The sequence below is a fragment of the Trachurus japonicus genome, chromosome 23 (assembly GCF_045865225.1).
Source record: "Trachurus japonicus isolate A0001 chromosome 23, Traja_1.0".
NCBI lineage: Eukaryota > Metazoa > Chordata > Actinopteri > Carangiformes > Carangidae > Trachurus > Trachurus japonicus.
Window position 1 is genome coordinate 23,606,659 of NC_140929.1, and position 20,088 is coordinate 23,626,746.

Genomic DNA, 20,088 nt, shown 5'->3' on the forward strand with positions numbered 1-20,088 from the left:
TAGCCTTGAATGGAGCTGTTTAGAGGATTCAGCTTTTTACAATTACAGTGTTGACGATGGAGGAGGAACAGAGGTCACAGGATGGGACACCACTTGGCTAAAGCCAAATTCCCTGACCGGGAATCGAACCCGGGCCGCGGCGGTGAGAGCGCCGAATCCTAGCCACTAGACCATCAGGGAGATGTGACGTGGTAGAGCATGATGAAACAAAGTGTAGCAGCATTCAGGGTTGCGCTGTAGTAAAGTTATGAAACATGAAGGAGTGAACTTTGGTTCAATTCCCAGCTAATGCAAACTCTGGGGAGGGGTTGGCACAAAATCTTGCCTGGCTCTTTGACATAGACCAGGCCCAGCATCACCTGATCCCCTACTGTGGATGATGTGTGCTGTCAGCTACTGTGTATAGCCTTGAATGGAGCTGTTTAGAGGATTCAGCTTTTTACAATTACAGGGTTGACGATGGAGGAGGAACAGAGGTCACAGGATGGGACATCACTTGGCTAAAGCCAGATTCCCTGACCGGGAATCGAACCCGGGCCGCGGCGGTGAGAGCGCCGAATCCTAGCCACTAGACCATCAGGGAGATGTAACATGCTAGAGCATTACTACACAGAAAATTCAACAGCAATCAGGGTCGATTTTTGGCAAGTTCTGACGCTTAAATTGCTGAAACGTGAGGTTGTCACTCGTCAATGATTTAACCCCAATTCACACCTTGGCTGGGGACATCTCTCTAACCAGTCGTTAGGGTAATGACTCACCAAAGGAAAAAAAACAAGCGTTGGTGGTATAGTGGTGAGCATAGCTGCTTCCCAAGCAGTTGACCCGGGTTCGATTCCCGGCCAATGCAAGCTCTGTGGGTGGTTTTCACAAACTCCAGGCTTCCTTATGATGGTATCTTGTATTTAGAGTTCCGCCTCAACCCTTTTGGGGAGACTTGAACCCATTACGCTTTGGTTTTCAATCAGCTCGATAGAGAAACAGTTGCTGGGATCTCACTCGTGTGGCAAGGGGCTAAAGTCAGATTCCCTGACCGGGAATCGAACCCGGGCCGCGGCGGTGAGAGCGCCGAATCCTAGCCACTAGACCATCAGGGAGATGTGACGTGCTAGAGCATGATGAAACAGAAAGTGTAACAGCAATCAGGGTTGTGCTGTAGTAAAGTTATGAAGCATGAAGCAGTTAACTTTGGTTCAATTCCCAGCTAATGCAAACTCTGGGGAGGGGTTGGCACAAAATCTTGCCTGGCTCTTTGACATAGACCAAGTCCAGCATCACCTGATCCCCCACTGTGGATGTTGTGTGCTGTCAGCTAATGTGTATAAACCTTGAATGGGGCTGTTTAGAGGATTCTGCTTTTTACAATTACAGGGTTGACGATGGAGGAGGAACAGAGGTCACATCACTTGTGTTGCACTGGGCTAAAGCCAGATTCCTGACGGGAATCGAACCCGGGCCGCGGCGGTGAAAGCGCCAAATCCTAGCCACTAGACCATCAGGGAGATGTGACGTGCTTTAGCATAACTATACAGAAAATTCAACAGCAATCAGGGTTGATTTTGGCAAGTTATGACGCTGAAATTGCTGAAGCGTGAGGTTCTCAGTCGTCAATGATTTAACCCCAATTCACACCTTGTCGTTAGGGTAACGACTCACCATCGTTAGGGTAACGACTCACCAAAAGAAAGTCAGCAAATCAATAATCAGATTCCCCTGGAAAACAGGCGTTGGTGGTATAGTGGTAAGCATAGCTGCTTACCAAGCAGTTGACCCGGGTTCGATTCCCGGCCAATGCAAGCTCTGTGGGTGGTTGTCACAAACTCTAGGCTTCCTTATGATGGTATCTTGTATTTAGAGTTCTGTGTCAACCCTATTGGGAGACTTGTACCCATTACGCTTTGGTTTTCAATCAGCTCGAAAGAGGTGAAAGAGAAACAGTTGCTGGGATCTCACTCGTGTGGCAAGGGGCTAAAGTCAGATTCCCTGACCGGGAATCGAACCCGGGCCGCGGTGGTGAGAGCTAGAGTCTAGCCCGGGTTCGATTCCCGATCAGGGAATCTGACTTTACCCCCTTGCCACACGAGTGAGATCACAGCAACTGTTTCTCTTTCGCCTCTTTCGAGCTGATTGAAAACCAAAGCGTAATGGGTTCAAGTCTCCCCAATAGGGTTGACGCAGAACTCTAAATACAAGATACCATCATAAGGAAGCCTAGAGTTTGTGACAACCACCCACAGAGCTTGCATTGGCCGGGAATCGCTCCCGGGTCAACTGCTTGACAAGCAGCTATGCTTACCACTATACCACCAACGCCTGTTTTCCAGGGGAGTCTGATTTCTGATTTGGTGACTTTTGGTGAGTCGTTACCCTAACGACTGGTTAGAGAGATGTCCCCTGCCAAGGTGTGAATTGGGGTTAAATCATTGACGACTGAGAACCTCATGCTTCAGCAATTTCAGCGTGAGGTTCAAAAATCAACCCTGATTGCTGTTGAATTTTCTGTGTAGTTATGCTCTAGAAAGTCACATCTCCCTGATGATCTAGTGGCTAGGATTCGGTGCTCTCCCCGCCGCGGCCTGGGTTCGATTCCCGGTCAGGGAATCTGGCTTTAGCCACGTGATGTCCCATCCCGTGACCTCTGTTCCTCCTCCATCGTCAACACTGTAATTGTAAAAAGCAGAATCCTCTAAACAGCCCCATTCAAGGTTTATACACAGTAGCTGACAGCACACAACATCCACAGTAGGGGATCAGGGGCCTCATGTACTAAGACTTGCGTGGAATTCCTTCTGAAACATGGCGTACGCCAAAATCCAGAAACTGTCGTACGCACAAAAAAAGTCAGATGTATCAAAGTGTGCGTACGCATGGATCCAAGCACTTTTCTTTTGTACATCCCAATCAACGTGGAATTGAGCGCACATGTAGAAGTGCCGAACTCCTCCCTGTCCACACCCCCATTTAAATATGCATTTTCATTTAAATAGGGCCTGCACCAAGGATTTCCTTCTCTGAACGATCAGTTAAAAACCTTTGTTCTTTTTATTTTTGCTGTCCTCCGGCACCGACACAAAGGGGGGTGGGAGAGTGTGGTCAGATATAAAGGTGGATGTGAAGCGGAGGACTGCTGTCGTCACAAAAGCAGACAATTTCACTCCATAAAATCATGTGAAATTGATTTACACTTTACATTTGCTGATTGTGTACACAACTGACTCACACATTTTACACATTTTAAATGAATGCAGAGGTGCGCCGGGGAGGCTGATAAAGACACATTTTCGATTTAACACTCGTGTTTATTGACAGTCTGTGTAGTTTAACCAGCAAAAACAAAAGAAAGTCAATGACAGTATGATACGTACCTGGGGGGGGGGCATGCTCAATGTCCAAAAGAGGGTTACAGTCACCCCCAAACAAATTCATTACTGACCACGAAGCCACCCATTGCACACTGTGCCAGCTTGTAGCCGGCCGCAGCTCTACACACACAAGAGGATGTGCTCGGAACCAAGTGTCATCATGACACAGTGTCACATTGATACATGAGGCCCCTGGTCTATGTCAAAGAGCCAGGCAAGATTTTGTGCCAACCCCTCCCCAGAGTTTGCATTAGCTCGAAATTGAACCAAAGTTAACTCCTTCATGTTTCATAACTTCACTACAGCGCAACCCTGAATGCTGTTACACTTTCTGTTTCATCATGCTCTAGCACGTCACATCTCCCTGATGGTCTAGGGGCTAGGATTCGGTGGTCTCACTGCCGCGGCCCGGGTTCGATTCCCAGTCAGGGAATCTAGCTTTAGCCACGTGATGTCCCATCCTGTGACCTCTGTTCCTCCTCCATCGTCAACACTGTAATTGTAAAAAGCAGAATCCTCTAAACAGCCCCATTCAAGGTTTATACACAGTAGCTGACAGCACACAACATCCACAGTGGGGGATCAGGTGATGCTGGACTTGGTCTATGTCAAAGAGTCAGGCAAGATTTTGTGCCAACCCCTCCCCAAAGTTTGCATTAGCTGGGAATTGAACTGATTCTAGTCTGCTGCTGACGCCAGTAGAAGAAGCACTAGCCCAATAGTAGAAGAAGAAGATAGAATACACCAGAAGAAGACAAAGAAGAAGCGCGAAAAGAACATAAAGGAAAGAAGGATTAGTAATGTGGAGATACATTCCCAGCGTTAAACGTAAAGCAAATGACAGCAAGGAAAAGCAAATACCGACGGACGAAGCGAAAACCAAACGTAGATTTTTTAATGGAAAGTGGAAAAGAGATGAAAGTGGCAATTCACGTGACTGGCTCGTGTTTGACTCCAACAGTCAGTCAATGTTTTGGTCACACTGCCGGCGGCATGCTGCAGCTAGCAGCGAAGGAAACAGCTTTATCGTGGGCACAAAAAACCTAAAACTGGAGGCCATCCAGGACCACAAAGTCTCTAAATGCCACAAAAAAGTTCAGTGTGTGATCCAGGCCAGAGGAAGTCTGCTCCGGAGAAAACCACTGCAACGAGGGCATTATCCAGCCTGAAAACAACGCAGCATGAAAGGAAGAGGAAGAGTGGCTTTGCAAGTAAGAACGTTATTGCTGTTTCAGCGTCATAACCATAGTGCAAATTACAGGGGGGGTTTCTGCAAGTGCAGAATGAATGGGGTCCTATGGATCTAGAAGGCTAAATTTTTCCCTTTCACCTGGTAATCGTTGAAAAATCTGTTTTTTTCCCGCTGTAACGTTGTTATTAGGGCTGTTTTCAACTAAGGATTTTCATAGTCGAATCTGATTCATCAGATTTTGCCGTAGTCGACTGATCGTCGAACCTTTTTTTTTTTTTAGGTAGCAGCAAGATCTTGTTTGCGACAGTCCGACAGTGACTCCCGACTCCCGACAGTGTACCTAGGCTGCATCTTAGCACGTAACTCCTGTCCTACTTTACAAAGCAAGGCATAAAGTAGCGGGCTGTATTATAAAGTATTCTCTGTTATTCCCTCCTTAGTGTGCAAATACACTGTAATTGTCCTGCAACTACACTGTAGTTGCCCTGGAGTTACCCAGTAACTACAAGGTAGCGGGCTGTATTATAAAGTATTTTTTGTTATTCCCTCCTTAGTGTGCAAATACACTGTAATTGTCCTGCAACTACAATGTAGTTGTCCTGGAGTTACCCAGTAACTACAAGGTAGCGGGCTGTATTATAAAGTATTCTTTGTTATTCCCTCCTTAGTGTGCAAATACACTGTAATTGTCCTGCAACTACACTGTAGTTGCCCTGGAGTTACCCAGTAACTACAAGGTAGCGGGCTGTATTATAAAGTATTCTTTGTTATTCCCTCCTTAGTGTGCAAATACACTGTAATTGTCCTGCAACTACAATGTAGTTGTCCCGTAGTTACCCAGTAACTACAAGGTAGCGGGCTGTATTATAAAGTATTCTTTGTTATTCCCTCCTTAATATGCAAATACACTGTAATTGTCCTGCAACTACACTCTAGTTGTCCTGGAGTTACCCAGTACCTTCTACTACAGCTGTAACTACTGTCTAAGTAGAACCAGTAGGTTAGAACACAGTTTGTTTCACAAGATAACATCATCTGAAAGTACAGTAAAGACAAAACTAACTGAAGTGTCCCTGACATCATAAAATAACAGATTTCTACTGGCTTTTGTTATTGACATCAAAGTTCAGTTTTGTTCCCTCTGTTATAAACTGTTTAATTTAGTTTTGATCCATCTGTCTGGTCCTTCTAAGTCTGAAATAGTCAGTCAAGTCAGTTTCATTTGACAAAATGTACTTTCTAAGTTAGAAGAGTCAAGTTGAAAAGATCGTTGTGATACTACTATCACACCGGAGTGTGACACTCAGTAATGGAGAATGGATGGGCTCCTCCATAAAAGGTGATCTTGATCCAGCTCCTTGGGTCAAGGCAGAGATAAGGGTCACTGGCGTGCCATCTCCCTCGTCAGGCACCATTTTCATGGCATCTCAACAACTTCACCTGTGTAGAAACATAATTATATATTGTATCATCAACTTAATCACATAAATGCATCACTGTAAAACAAAGTGAGAAAATTAATAACTTTGAACGGTACAGTTTTTCTCATCATAGAATACTTAATCCCGGTTTTACCTTTCACACCATGAATCATTAGCCTTTTAAACCATAACTTGTGATTTTTAAGCATATTAATCAATTACAAATTATACATATTTTTTTCTTTAACTATTGAGTAAATATTTTAACCATTTAAAAATCCTTGTAGTTACTGGGTAACTCCAGGACAACTACAGTGTAGTTGCAGGACAATTACAGTGTATTTGCACACTAAGGAGGGAATAACAAAGAATACTTTATAATACAGCCCACTACATTGTATTTACTGGGTAACTCCAGGACAACTACATTGTATTTGCACACTAAGGACAGGATAACAGTGCTCATTTACAGGGAAATTAAGATCTACTTGCATTAAAGTTTATGAATGATCATGGATGTGGATGTGTCATGTGTTTTCTGTTTAATAAAGAATAAATAATAAAAACATTTTCTATCTCTGAATGATTCATTATTGTGGATGTATTACTGTAGTTTGTGTTTTGCCCTTGGATGACAGAACTAGACTTTCATAGATGTGCATTTTAGAGAGGTAAGTTTGCTACCAGCCAGCCTGTTATTGACCAATTTCCATGCTCTATACCAATTTCTCAGTATTCCAAACCATACAATTAATTAATGAATAATAAATCTCTGGAATAGAGGTGACATTTTCCTGCTGACAATAAAAAAATGGATTGTAACTATTGTGCTCATATTGTACGGTAGACTATGTAATTTATAATATTGGTTAAAATCATTGGTGGGAAATGACCAGGAGTTACACTGTAAGTCCAGGCAAAGTAGCACGTAATTGTACGGGAGTTACGCTCTAAGACACAGCCTAGTTATACTGTAAAATGCAGGGAAATTAGTGGCGGGGTGAGCGAGAGTTACTGTGTAATTGGGTGTAAAGTAGGACAGGAGTTACGTGCTAAGACGCAGCCTAGGTATACTGTAAAACCGTGAGGGAAGTGAGCGAGAGTTACTCTGTACTTGTGTGGAAGTTGGTGTAAAGCAGGATGTAAGTTAACCGGAGTTACACGCTAAGACGCAGCCTAGTTACACTGTAAATGCACGGGGGAAACAGGGGGGGAAGTGAGCCGCAGTTACTCAGTACTTGTGTGAAATAAGGGGCAACCTACGCGGAAAGAGAGCAGTAGGTACGCTCTAAGTCGCGGGCTGTATTATGTAGTGTTACCCATGTTCTTGCTATGCACTTTTCTGTTGTAAACAAACTCACATGGCTTGGTGCTAAAACCAAATTTCACAGCTGTTAGATGATTGGCTGTTTGCCCGTCAATCGGAGCGTCCAGCGATATGATAGGCTGTTTGAATGAACCAAGGCAGGGAGCACACGTGGGACTATCTCAGATGATTGGCTGTTGAGTGTCACTCAATTGTCAAAGGGTGTGATAGGCAGTTTATGAGCAGACATATTTGAAGCCATTTTTTCTAAAATAAAATACCATGCAGAGTAATGGTATATAAATCGCAGGCAATTAATGTTTTATTCATTTAGTGCAATCCAGTAATAAAGATCCATTCTCTCATCTCAGTATAATCCAGTATAGTACAATACCAGAATGTAGAAGGTCTAATAAATTGGAGTCTGCAGTGACAATTATGGATAATGCTATTTGTCCCAACAAAAACTAAATGTGAAATCTTTAAATTCTGTTTACAGGTTTGCTCCTGAAAAGGTCACAGTTGGTAAGTCCCTAAATGAACAACTGTGGAAGTTATCTACATGTTCGTTTTAAGTGACACTTGACATTTGTTATATTTCATTAATTGCAACCAGATATAATCTAAAATTTATCAGACAATAACAATACGATTCATGATTCATTCAAATAATTTCATGCAGTTTTAAATAATGTTAAAAGTAGCCAAATATTAAAGAAGAAATAATCATAGGTTTTTTTGTATCTCATACACTACACTTACTCCAGCTTTTGAATTATTGCAGTGTCTATAGATTTGTTGGGGTGCAAGAACTGACCGATCCCTACCCTCTGGCTTACTACATCGTTGGGTGCTGCCACATCATCTCTCTGAAGAGATGCATAAGGTAAGGTTGTATATTAATGTGTGTACTCTAGGAAATTGAAAACTTTTTCAAAAGTAGCTTTTGTGTTATCAGGCTATTTAATTGTGAGAAGAAAAAAACAACACACAGTTTGCCAAGAATGTCCTGTTATTTTCACCAGAAATGTGAATATGAGTGAATCTATGCTATGGCCAATTATGTACTACAACTAACACTATTGTATTCATGTTTTTACTACCGTAGATACTTTTTGATGGACTGACATGGCGGAGAGAAGACCAGCTGAGCTGAGGGTTATCCTGTGTCCTGATGACACCAGGAAGCTAATTCTCCCTGGTGGAATTCCAGAGACAGTGTGTGTTAAATGGCAGTACAGAGACAGAGACTTGGAGATGCACTAGTGAACTTGACATCTACTGCTGAACTTGAAGATTTGGCAACAATCAAGATGATCTCACTAAGTGATGATAGCCAAAGCATTCCAAGAGTTCAGCATATCTGATGCCCTTCACCTGAGTTTGGCAGTAGTAGGATCTTCTACGGTCACCAGGAGTGGAAGAGGTGAAAGAGTGATGGCCTGCATTGTTCACAGTGGATAAAGTAAGTAATTTCAGGTCACAAAAATCTCATGAAACAGATCTTTTACACCACAGAGTTTTAATGCAATATGTAATGTAATAACATTTGATTGTGATATTTTGTTTCATAAAGATCAGTGCTGAGTTGATGAGAATGACTACTGTTCCACTTCAACCACGATTCCTGGCTTCCTTGGACAAGCACCACAGCAAGCTGATCAGAGATCATCAGGAACAAGGGAGGAGCTGTCAGAGAGAAGACCGGTTAGGTGCTGAAAAGTTCTTGGTCAGGTATGTACTTGCTCAATACTGCAAAACTCGCCGACATCACAAACAGTAACATTTTCATCCTACCAAACACACAAGCCACATAATCTCATAAGACTATGGAATGATAACTAATATCTTTTATTAATCAGTGAAGAAATACAAGTATGGAATTTAATGAGATGCAACACAAAAAACACAATATAGGCTACAATACAACTGAAATGACACTTACTTTTCTTCTCTTGACACTCGGAGTATCACAAGAGCACCCTTCCAAAGGAAAATAACTAAAATCACAGGTAGAAACTGATTAACTGTCTGCTACAAGTTTACTACAGCTGAGAGGGTAGTCTTCTGCTGTATGATTACGTCACATCCTGCTACACAAAGTAGAGAGGGACTTATGTGCTTTTACAGAGTAACAGCCTTCTAAACAATAAATGTCTTGTCTTTTGTCAGGTTGGTGAGAAGGATGGCGCCGAAAGAGAGCTTCAGCAGTGGACACCATATGACATGAGCACCTCCACACCTTCAAAAATGAACTGTCATCAATTGCACATGGATGTACCCTCTTATTTGGCCTCATCTATGCTCTAAACCTGAGCTGTCCAGGTGAGCTCAAACACACTTTTGATGCACTGCAGGAAATATTCATGGAGATGGACTGCACACTCTTGAGTGTCATTTTCTTTGGCTCTGACTGTCAAGCTATGTGGTTGCTCAAAGAAAGACATTTGGATACAGCATGTTGATCTGTTTTAATTGCTTGTGTTCAAATACATTCCAGGATAATGTTAAGGGTCATTGTAAATAAGAGAAAAAACTGCTTTGATTCAAAACAGGCTTTCATTTCTGATATTCTCTGTTAACAGAATTCTTTCAGTTGTATAAATATTGTAGCGCTGATATTAACAAAATGTGAACAATGCTAAAATTCTGAATGATCAGTGAGAGCATGAATAGTTCCTTTTTTTTCTTGAACTGCCCTTGTTCATCATTGACTCCATAGCAACTGTGTTCATCATTGTTTTTTTTGGGTGGTCCCTTGCTTTTCTAATGGATCAAAAATAATGATATTCATACATTCTGATAATTTTGTCAAAGGATAGCAAAGATTTAACACTGTTAGATGCTCTATTTTTATACTTTATGCTGTTACCTTGCATCTCTCAATTGATGCGTTTACAGTTCCATAAGGTTTAAAGAAAAACACAATGAAAAGACCGCAGTGTATTTTGTTTTACATGCAACTTTGTTTGTTTGTTTTTCTCAAGTGTTAATACATGCCTATTTGAGAGTAATCAAAAATAAATGGTCTTTTGAAGAGAATTTTCCTGTTTTTAGTTTTGTCTTAAAGCAGAAGTAATAGCTCCATACAGAAGTAAGTGATATATTTGTGTTAATATAAGTCTTAAATAGTTATATCTTCCGACAGCAATCACTTACATAGAGTGTTTGGACTGAAACACGGGTCTCTCAGTCCCTCTGCTCTGCTCTGAGCCGAGGAGAAAACATTTATCGTATCCTACAGTTTTTATCCAATGAGGAGAGAGAACGGCATGCAGGGCTGTGTGTGCAGCCAAGGAACGCCGTGAATGTGGTGACGTAGCGACGAGGACTGTTATGGTGCGTTCAAGGAAACTCGTATTTTTCCGACCGTGAAGTGGTACCACTTCGATCTGGTACGAGTTCACCGGTCGGAAGTTACGAGTGGCCGTTATAGTGACTTTCACCGGTAAAACAGGTCGGAAAAACACGAGTGGGTTGCCTGAAACGCTACAAAGTCGTAAGTTGTGACTTGAAGCTGTAATTTACGATTTCAAAAGCCTGCCTGGAACGCAGCATTAGCGAAAACGACCGGACCACTTACTTCTGCTTTAAGTGAATCAATTCAGTTAATCCTAGTCTTAAATTATAGGGAAATATATTTTGTTTATGGTAAAATTTCAGTTGTACAAAGTGAAAAATGTCATTATATTGACCAAAATAATATTTTGGCTTGTGACTTAAAGGTTGACTATGTAGAATTACCACAACAACAACAGAAAAAGAATTCCAGCAGTCGATTGCCAGACCGTTGCTAGGTAAAACGGGCCGTTGCTAGGGACTCCGCTCTGATCAGAGGACAGACAGGAGGAGAGCTAAGCAGGATATTTACCTTATGTTTCATTTTTACCGTCATTAACAGCAGAATAAATGACTTGTAGCTTGTTACAGGGAGAGTGGAGGCTCTCTGCTGCTGCTCAGAGCCTCCGGTGTGCTGTTCTCGTCAAGTTGAAAAAAAAAAAAAAAAAAAGGAGAATTGGTGGCACCGGGAGTGCGCGACAGTAGGCTAACGTGTTTATGACAGATAAGACTACACAAATACACTCATCCTAACATGTATATGATAATCTCCACCGATTGATTATTAAAAAGGCTTTGTTGAAAACAGACACATATGACCGGGAGGAGGCAGGAAAACAGCAGAGAACTGAGCCACATGTCGGCTACAGGCAGGTACGAATGTAAACAGAACGTTGACAGAAAGTCAGTTGTCGAGCCCGTCAAAAAAATTTAAAATAATAATTCTGACTAAAAAGAATTTTTTTATGGAAAAGCAATACTTTCATTCTGTGCCCCTCAAAACGCCCCATGGGTGTATTATTTTTGAAAAAATATAGCTTTTAATAAATATTCTACATAATCAACCTTTAAGAGAATATATTGATTAAGGTATAAGTAAAAAATTAACTTTGTGCTGAATCAGAAATTTAAGTTGAGATAACTTAAAAAAATTGCATGTAACAGGATTACAGCAATTTAATTAGTTTTTTCCAAAGTAAAATCTTTAATCAGATATAATGGTACATATTAGTTTTTCTCAAATTAAAAAAATAAGTTGTAATAAAGAATAAAAATAGTTTATGGTCTTTGTAATGAATTATGTTTTTACTTTGTATGAAAGCAAATTTTTGGCTTTTTCTCAAAGTAGAAAATGTATTTATATTAAATCAAAATGTATGTTTTCAACCAAATCAAAGATTTAATTTGTGAAGAACTAATAAATTTAGGTGTAACAAATTACAGCAATTTTTTAAAGTTGGTCCAAAGTATCACTTTTTTCAGTGTGGGCTAGTTGAATCTAAGTAAAGTAACATCTAATGAGTAACTGTGTAAAATTAGATGCTAAAAAAAGTGAACCTGAGTAATTTTTCAGATGTTTGACTATCACGGATATGTCCAGGCTGGAAAACTAATTATATTTCACTAGTAGCCTGTGTCATAATGGTTATACACTCCATCCAAATACAGCTGTTTTTTGGCTCATTTTGATTTCACCCAGACCTCCTCACATTTTCCCATTCAGATAAGACCAGACAACAGAAATGAAGTGCGACTCCAACTGGAGCAGATATTTATGGTAAAGAGTGCACATTTCACCCTAGAAACCCCTTCATCTTCTACACAATCAGGACCTTCACAAGAAATTTCTAATTTTTTTTTTTTCCAAGCTGAAATAAACATTGGGGGGTGGTTCAAATGACTGACCCTGAGAATCATTTTAATTTGAATATTCTGCTTTTATTAGTAGTTCTATTTGGACTAGGTTTAAAAAAAAAAAAATTATACCTATATATTGTTATCATGCTGTTTTTATATTCCTGTGTCTTACCTGATCTTCTGCATCTGGGCATGTCTCAGTCCGGCCTCTCCTTACAGCATTTCTCTCCCTGTCTGTCTGTGCTGCCTGCAGTGTCATCAGATATCATTAGTATTTTAAATTGATCCATTAAATAATTACTGCTAAATGTTAATTTCTTTAACACAGCCAAGCCTAGGCTATATAAAGTACCAGATGAATGTTAACACATTACACACATAGAGAGACAGAGAGACAGACAGAGAGAGAGAGAGACAGGAGTGTTCAGGATCCCCGTTTAAAGCCAGGAACACACCGCCACGACGCTTCCCAACGCCGACGGCTTTGGCCGACGAGTCTGTCGCCTCTCGTCGGGAGAAAGGAAAAAGTGAAACACACTGCCCCGACTGCCGACCAGAGCGATTGAGTGGCGAGGACTCCCCCATAGAAATACAGACCAGGGGCAGCCCTGCTCACTTTTCATTCAAACAAACTAATGCCACTGCCACAGTTAATTTCATCAATGAGACCAACATTAATCTCCCAAAAACAATTTAACCAACCACGTTTTAACCAGCCACGTTTTAACAGCGCTAAAGCCAAAATTAAAGCTTACTGCTGTGGCTCAGTTTTCTGACAAGCTATCACAACATAATTGGTACCAAAAGAACCCTCGCGTCTCCTGGTTTAATGTGATATATGTATCTTTTCTCTAGCTTTAAAACTGACCCGTTTACAACGCGATTAATATTTCACATTCATTAAAAAATTATCGCGGTCATTTTGACAACAACACTGCTATTAGAGATCTACAGTAGCTTACTGTCTGATACCTGCTGGTCCTGCTTTTAGCTACAGGTGGACTGACTCTCTCCCTCCGTTCACATCAGATCGCCCTGATGACCATTTCGTTACTTTTTTTTCGTTGTAAACTATACAAATGGCATTATTTTGATTAGATTATGTTCTGCATAAAAAAATAAGTGAAATAATTTTTAAAAATCGGTTATACTGTATTGTTTTATTAGGGCCACGGGCCATCGCACCGGGCCAGTGCCTGGGCACTACTGTGGATTTTTTTTCTTTTTATTCCTCTTCCGTACCAAATTTCGATTCACTACTTTGAGTTGCAGGACAAATTATATATCAAAACGTGCATCCTGATCGGGATCAGTGTGCTATTACTTTTCTCAACAGTTTACGAATTTTTCGCGACATAAGTCGTGAAAAACTGCTCAAAATTTTGCATTGAAGTCAATGGGACGGGCGGAAAATAAAGAGCGAAAAAGACCAATCATTGGAGTTTTACAAACGTCTACTGCTCAGGCATACTTTCACCTAGAGACTCCATTTGAACTTTAAACAGTAGACACAAGTCTTGGGTATTGGCGGTATTGGTCATATAGTTTTTGATCAATCCCTGATCAATGACCATGATCATTTTTGGAGAAATTATGAGATTATAATGGGTGTGTATTGCACGGAATGTTCGTGTCAAGAATGTGTGACGTCATCGGTTAGAGCGGGAGAAAGCCCAGAAAAATTCCAGATTTTTTCTCTTTCCACACTCGGCCCGGCCACAATTTACACACACATGATATTTTCCTAATTTGTAGACAAACCTGTTCTGTCTCTCACCGTGTCCTCAAAATATCAGAGAGACTTACAGAATTTGAATTATCAGCCTCTGAGTGCGGCCACGTCTGTCTGCTCCTCATTGACTCCAATACAAAGATTTTCTGACAGAAGCAGAATGGACCGATGTTTTTAAATTGCCAGTGTCTCCAAAATATTTACTGTAGAAACACCAAATCGTACTAAATTTTTCAGGAAGTCCTTACAGCACCGTTGATCTGTGTTTTTTTCTGATAGGATTTACCGTTTTGTCACAGTAAGCCTAAATGCGAGACCAGTGCAGAGGCAGAAAATCGCTCTTTTTCTCTACGTTTCTGTCTGCCTCAGCCTGGGGGGCCCCTATCATCATTGGCAACCACCTCAAGTTGCCGTGGTAACCTTATGTTATGTAACTTTATAAACAATCCACCTGGAGCCACACACACACAGGTAGCTTCATGTGATTACAGTTACAGACACACAAACACTGAAACACAGGTAACATACACATGCGCGCACTCCTCTCCCACGGTCCAACACACACAGGTAACTTCATGTGATTAAAGTTAGAGACACACACACACACACACACACACACGGGTAACCTAATGTGATTACGGCTCCTCTATATCAGTGCTTATAGAAAGATAATGTGTCTGTCTGATCAGCGTCTTGACTTTAAGATCGTGGGTTTGATTCCCATATTGACAGAGATGGCAAAACCGGCCATAGCTCCCATGGCCCTCTCAAATTTCCCAGAGGAAATTTTCTAGTTTTATGATATTGTTTTTATAATTTATATGGGAATTAAATTGGGGGTGTTTAAAAATTAGCACTTGTGCTAAACACACTTAAGCAAAGCATCTGGTCTGTCCACTGGAACAGTCTTAATGTATTTGCGATGTCCATATCAAATAAATAAACATAAAATATATTGCCATGGCTTATCATTTTAATTTACTACTTAATTTCTAACTAGACCTACTTTCAATTATGTGAGAAGTTTCCTCTCATCACAGAAAGCTGATAAATTCCTGCTCATTTTCTAATCAATTCATAGTCAAAGCAGTGGTGGGGGATGCTTGGAGGTGGTAATGTCCTGGAGTAGGTGTGAATGTTCAGGAATGTAGGGTGTGGTGGTAAATTGGGGGCTGCATGCATACCTTTTATCACAGAGTACAATAGGTTAGCCAGACAGTGTTGTGTGACTGGTGAAATGTGTGAATGTGTAAACACTTTATATTTTACTCTATTTCCCTACCACCCCAACTTTTCCTGCAGGTAATCTACAAGCAAAGAAGCATGTGTATGATTTAGGTAAACATTTGTTTCACATTTATTTTTTTCTATTTCAGAAGGACAGATCCTTGATACAGTGTGCTGGATGTGAGGGTTATCATCCAAAATGGATAATGTGACGTGGACATGATATTAGATATTGGTCCCAATAATATTCTCTCCAGTCCAGCTTTCACAAAAGAAATACTTTCCCTCCATACACCAGGGGAATACTTCTGGAAGTTTATGTCTGAACATATTATTTAAGCTCTGACAACAAACACAAATGAGTTCAGTGTTTAAATGAATGGAAGATCTGTAAACACTAATGAAAAGGAAATGGAGCAGATGTGGTGTTCATCTTTGCTTTCTGGGATTATCACTGCAAACGAACATCATAGTTCATGTTTTTGTAATAAATTACTATTTATAAAATATGACTGAGTTAACTTGGAGGAGGAAATATATAAAACCAGGTGCCTAATTTGGAGGGAAACTGATGGATACTTGTTTGGGACACCTTGAACTTTCAAAAAACGCTGGTTTCCCACTCTTCCTCAAACATTTCTACAGAGTCACATGATTCTGAAGTTACAGCCCCGCCTATTCTTCCAACCGTCAACTCCGTCACCTTAGCAACAATCTAAGGGGGGGAAACTTAGCAATGTGAGAGATTGTGAGAATACAAAGGTAAACAGATGGCGCTTTCCACTAACGACTCGGCTCGGTTGAGGTGCTTCTCCAGCTCTGAGTTCTTCAGAGTTGCTCCTCAGCGGGGGCGGGGGGCGTCATATCACGTCGTCTCTCTTGGTTCTCTCCTCTTGTCAGCTCCAGACTAACTCGTCTTCCTGTGACGACGCTCTGGCCAATCAGGGGAAGGCAGGGGAAGTAGTAGGTACCAGGTAGGAGGGGCTGGAGGAAAAGAGGATAAAACCAAGTAGAGCCGTGCTGTCAGTGTTGCCAACTTGGCGACTTTGTCGCTAAATCTGGCGACTTTCCAACCCCTCTTGGTGACTTTTTTTGTCAAAAGCGACTAGCGACAAATCTAGCGACTTTTTCCCGTGATATTACAAACGTTTCTGGACCTGAAATCACGTTATCACAGCTGTTTTCAACGAGCAGCGGCGCTGCCGCGGGCACTCGCAGGTATTCAGCCTATACACAGTAGTGTCACGGAGCTGCCACCGCTGCATTCAGAGACGCACTGCTCCACGCCACAGACATAAAGAGCGCCGCCGGCACCCCCCCCCCCCCCCCCCCCCCCCCCCCCCCCCCGCTGAGATAATGACGTCATTTAGCGACTTTTAGCGACTTTTACAACAGCCAATAGCGACTTTGCTTACTGAGGAGTTGGCAACACTGCGTGCTGTACCATACTGAGCTAGTGGAAAAGCACCATGAGGAGGTCCCGTCTGACCAGGACCAGGATGAAGGAGGAGAACCAGGACCGGGAAATTAGCGACCTGGATAAGAACATGACCGGAATTAAGGAGGAGAACCAGGACCAGCACTACAACATGATACAGGAGGAGAACCAGGATCAGACTGGGACTACGGGGGAGGAGCAGGACGCGGTCCACCAGGACAATGAGCCCTCCGGTCCGTCCAGTCCCGGTCCACAGGTCTGTGTTTCTGTTTTCAGTGGGAGCGAGTCAAGAGATGAAGCTAACAGCTGTTAGCTGCTGACTCTATATTGTGTTTCACTAAAATGTTTAAAACCATAGACTGTAAAAAGAATGGACGTAGCACCCATCCACCCAAGTCACCCATTGGTTTGGGGGAGTCTGTTTTGTGCTGCTACTACGGGGGTTTGAACTGCGCCATGTTGGATTTTACTTGCCATATTTGGAGAGGTGCGGCGGTTAGCCGGCCAAGAACCCGCCCACTGGCCTCAAAGCAGCGGTCTCCGGACCTGTCACTCAACGTTTCCGCGCCCTAATTGGCGAGAATTTTAAACCTAATAATAGTAAAACGGTAGAAAAAAAAAATTCACCCCCCTCAGAGTGTGTGCGGGGGTAGAAACTATCGGTTGAGACAAAAAAAAATAGAATGTACCAGGCTGTAAATATGTTTTTTAAAGCTGTAAAGTCGGCTATTTTAACATGGGGCTCAATTGGAGTTGCTCCCTTCTGGAGCCAGCCCCCAGAGGAAGCAGAGGGGATTGCAGTTTTTTGAACGCAGATGTGAGCTTCACTTCTCAGACCGACAACTGCCCCCTTGTCTAAAACCTAACCTGCCTACTTTATTTCCTGCTGTATTGCTGTTATGTCACTTTATTAAGTTTTTTAATATTTTTTCATGCGAGAAAGTAACTGTTTAGATCCCCAATGTGCGGTTAGTGTACCCAAACGCTGTTTAGAAGTTTGCTCCAACATTTCAGAGAAGAGAGGCTTCACCCGTGTGAGCAGCGGCTCGTCTGCAGAGCTGGTTGACCGACCAACCTCTGTCGTCATCCCGGGGGAGAAAACAATCGCTAATTAACTACATAACTGCGGGTTTTTTTAGAGGGTTACTGCCGGCTGGTTAAATTCTTTTTGGGAGATGGTCTCATTGATGAAGTACAACAATTGTGGCCGCCGCATTGTTTGAATGAAAAGTGAAGCATCATGTGTGTATTGGACAGAAGAGCAGTGCTGCCTCAGGGCTCTGTAGCCTACGTACAGAAATTACCACATTAATCAATAAATACATTTTCCAGCTGTAGAGTTGCAACAACTCCTGAATGAAACTGCGACAGTCCACTATTTTGCGTAGCCAGGGGTGTCCAACTCAAATACGCCGTGGGCCGGATTGGTTGTTTATTGAGAAGTTATTGAAATAACCTTTTTGCACATATTGAACCTAAAACTAACATAGCCTGTAAATAAATGCATAAAGAACAACATTAATCATTAAATAAATAAATAAAATCAGTTGCATTCATTTCTAATGGCTCTAGTCATTTCTAATTAGGGATGCACATGATTGACCATTAACCATGAATAATATTATCATTATTATATTTTTTTAGGTCCTTATGTCGTCATCTTATGGGGGCATGCCAACATCATGTGCAGACTTACACTCGTGCAGACATAGTGACGGGACTTATTGAGTCAAGTAATGGAGCATTATATTGTCAGTAAAAATTTTTTAAAAATAACAGTAACTGAGTTATAACGGGGAAAACAGTAACTTTTTGAGCCGTTATTTTATAAACGTCTTAATTCCCATCACTGGTTACTATATCAACTCAAACACTGACATGTTTTGTTTAGTTTCAAAGTATAATTTGAACTGGAAATAATTCTGCTTGTAAGATGTAATGAAGAATTTAAAAAGGAAAACAAATGTCCATCTGTCATCCATCATTAATTGTTTCTCTCTCTTCCTGTCTGTTGCCATAGAATCAGGACCACTCCATGGTGAAACCACACAGCTGTAATGGGTGTGGTAACACGTTTAGGACCTCAGGTCTTCTGAACGCTCACCGTCGGCGGCGCCAGTGTGGGAAGGCATTCGCTAGTTCTGGACACTTAATGGTCCACCAGCGCGTCCACACCGGAGAGAGGCCGTACAGCTGTGAGCAGTGCGGGAAGGGGTTCACTAAATCCAGTGGGTTAGCACTCCACCAGCGTGTCCACACTGGAGAGAGGCCGTACAGCTGTGAGCAGTGCGGGAAGGCGTTCACTAACTCCAGTGGGTTAATGGTCCACCAGCGCATCCACATCGGAGAGAGGCCGTACAGCTGTGAGCAGTGTGGGAAGGCGTTCACTACCTCCTCAGACGTAACGACCCACCGCCGCATCCACACCGGAGAGAGGCCGTACAGCTGCGAGCAGTGCGGGAAGGCGTTCGCTAAATCCTGTGGGTTAATGGTCCACCAGCGCATCCACACCGGAGAGAGGCCGTACAGCTGTGAGCAGTGTGGGAAGGCGTTCGCTAACTCCTCAGGGTTAACGGTCCACCAGCGCATCCACACCGGAGAGAGGCCGTACAGCTGTGAGCAGTGTGGGAAGGTGTTCGCTAACTCCTCAGGGTTAACGGTCCACCAGCGCATCCACACCGGAGAGAGGCCGTACAGCTGCGAGCAGTGCGGGAAGACGTTCGCTGACTCCAGTAGGTTAGCGGTCCACCAGCGCGTCCACACCGGAGAGAGGCCGTACAGTTGCCAGCAGTGTGGGAAGGCGTTCGCTGACTCCAGTAGGTTAGCAGTCCACCAGCGCATCCACACCGGAGAGAGGCCGTACAGTTGCGAGCAGTGTGGGAAAGCGTACGCTAGCTCCTCAGGGTTAACGGTCCACCAGCGCGTCCACACCGGAGAGAGGCCGTACAGCTGTGAGCAGTGTGGGAAGACGTTCATTAAGTCCTCAGATTTAACCGTCCACCAGCGCGTCCACACCGGAGAGAGGCCGTACAGTTGCGAGCAGTGTGGGAAGGCATTCGCTAACTCCTCAGGGTTAACGGCCCACCGGCGCATCCACACCGGAGAAAAACCATATGTGTGTGGGCAGTGTGGGAAGGCCTACACCCAGTCCCACAGCCTGAAGAAACACCGGCAGGTCCACAGCAGGTAGAGGACGGGACGCTCCGGTCCTACA

The 20,088-nt window shown here is 42.6% G+C and overlaps 1 protein-coding gene and 7 non-coding genes across 8 annotated transcripts; 4 read left to right on the top strand and 4 right to left on the bottom strand.

The window, feature by feature from the left end:
• Positions 1-108: 108 nt before the first annotated feature.
• Positions 109-180, bottom strand: trnae-cuc (transfer RNA glutamic acid (anticodon CUC)). Its single transcript has one exon. It is a non-coding gene; the product is annotated as a tRNA-Glu (tRNA).
• A 331-nt stretch (positions 181-511) lies between these two features.
• trnae-cuc (transfer RNA glutamic acid (anticodon CUC)) lies at positions 512-583 on the bottom strand. Its single transcript has one exon. It is a non-coding gene; the product is annotated as a tRNA-Glu (tRNA).
• A 195-nt stretch (positions 584-778) lies between these two features.
• Positions 779-850, top strand: trnag-ccc (transfer RNA glycine (anticodon CCC)). The gene has a single exon. It is a non-coding gene; the product is annotated as a tRNA-Gly (tRNA).
• A 175-nt stretch (positions 851-1,025) lies between these two features.
• Positions 1,026-1,097, bottom strand: trnae-cuc (transfer RNA glutamic acid (anticodon CUC)). The gene has a single exon. It is a non-coding gene; the product is annotated as a tRNA-Glu (tRNA).
• Positions 1,098-1,724: 627 nt separating this feature from the next.
• trnag-acc (transfer RNA glycine (anticodon ACC)) lies at positions 1,725-1,796 on the top strand. The gene has a single exon. It is a non-coding gene; the product is annotated as a tRNA-Gly (tRNA).
• A 445-nt stretch (positions 1,797-2,241) lies between these two features.
• On the bottom strand, positions 2,242-2,313 carry trnad-guc (transfer RNA aspartic acid (anticodon GUC)). The gene has a single exon. It is a non-coding gene; the product is annotated as a tRNA-Asp (tRNA).
• A 216-nt stretch (positions 2,314-2,529) lies between these two features.
• trnae-cuc (transfer RNA glutamic acid (anticodon CUC)) lies at positions 2,530-2,601 on the top strand. The gene has a single exon. It is a non-coding gene; the product is annotated as a tRNA-Glu (tRNA).
• A 16,392-nt stretch (positions 2,602-18,993) lies between these two features.
• Positions 18,994-20,088, top strand: LOC146963062 (uncharacterized; the record flags this gene model as incomplete). The annotated part of the gene is made up of 1 exon (XM_085769000.1): positions 18,994-20,088. A coding segment is annotated over one exon (1,071 nt), but the record flags the coding sequence as incomplete, so codon positions are not given.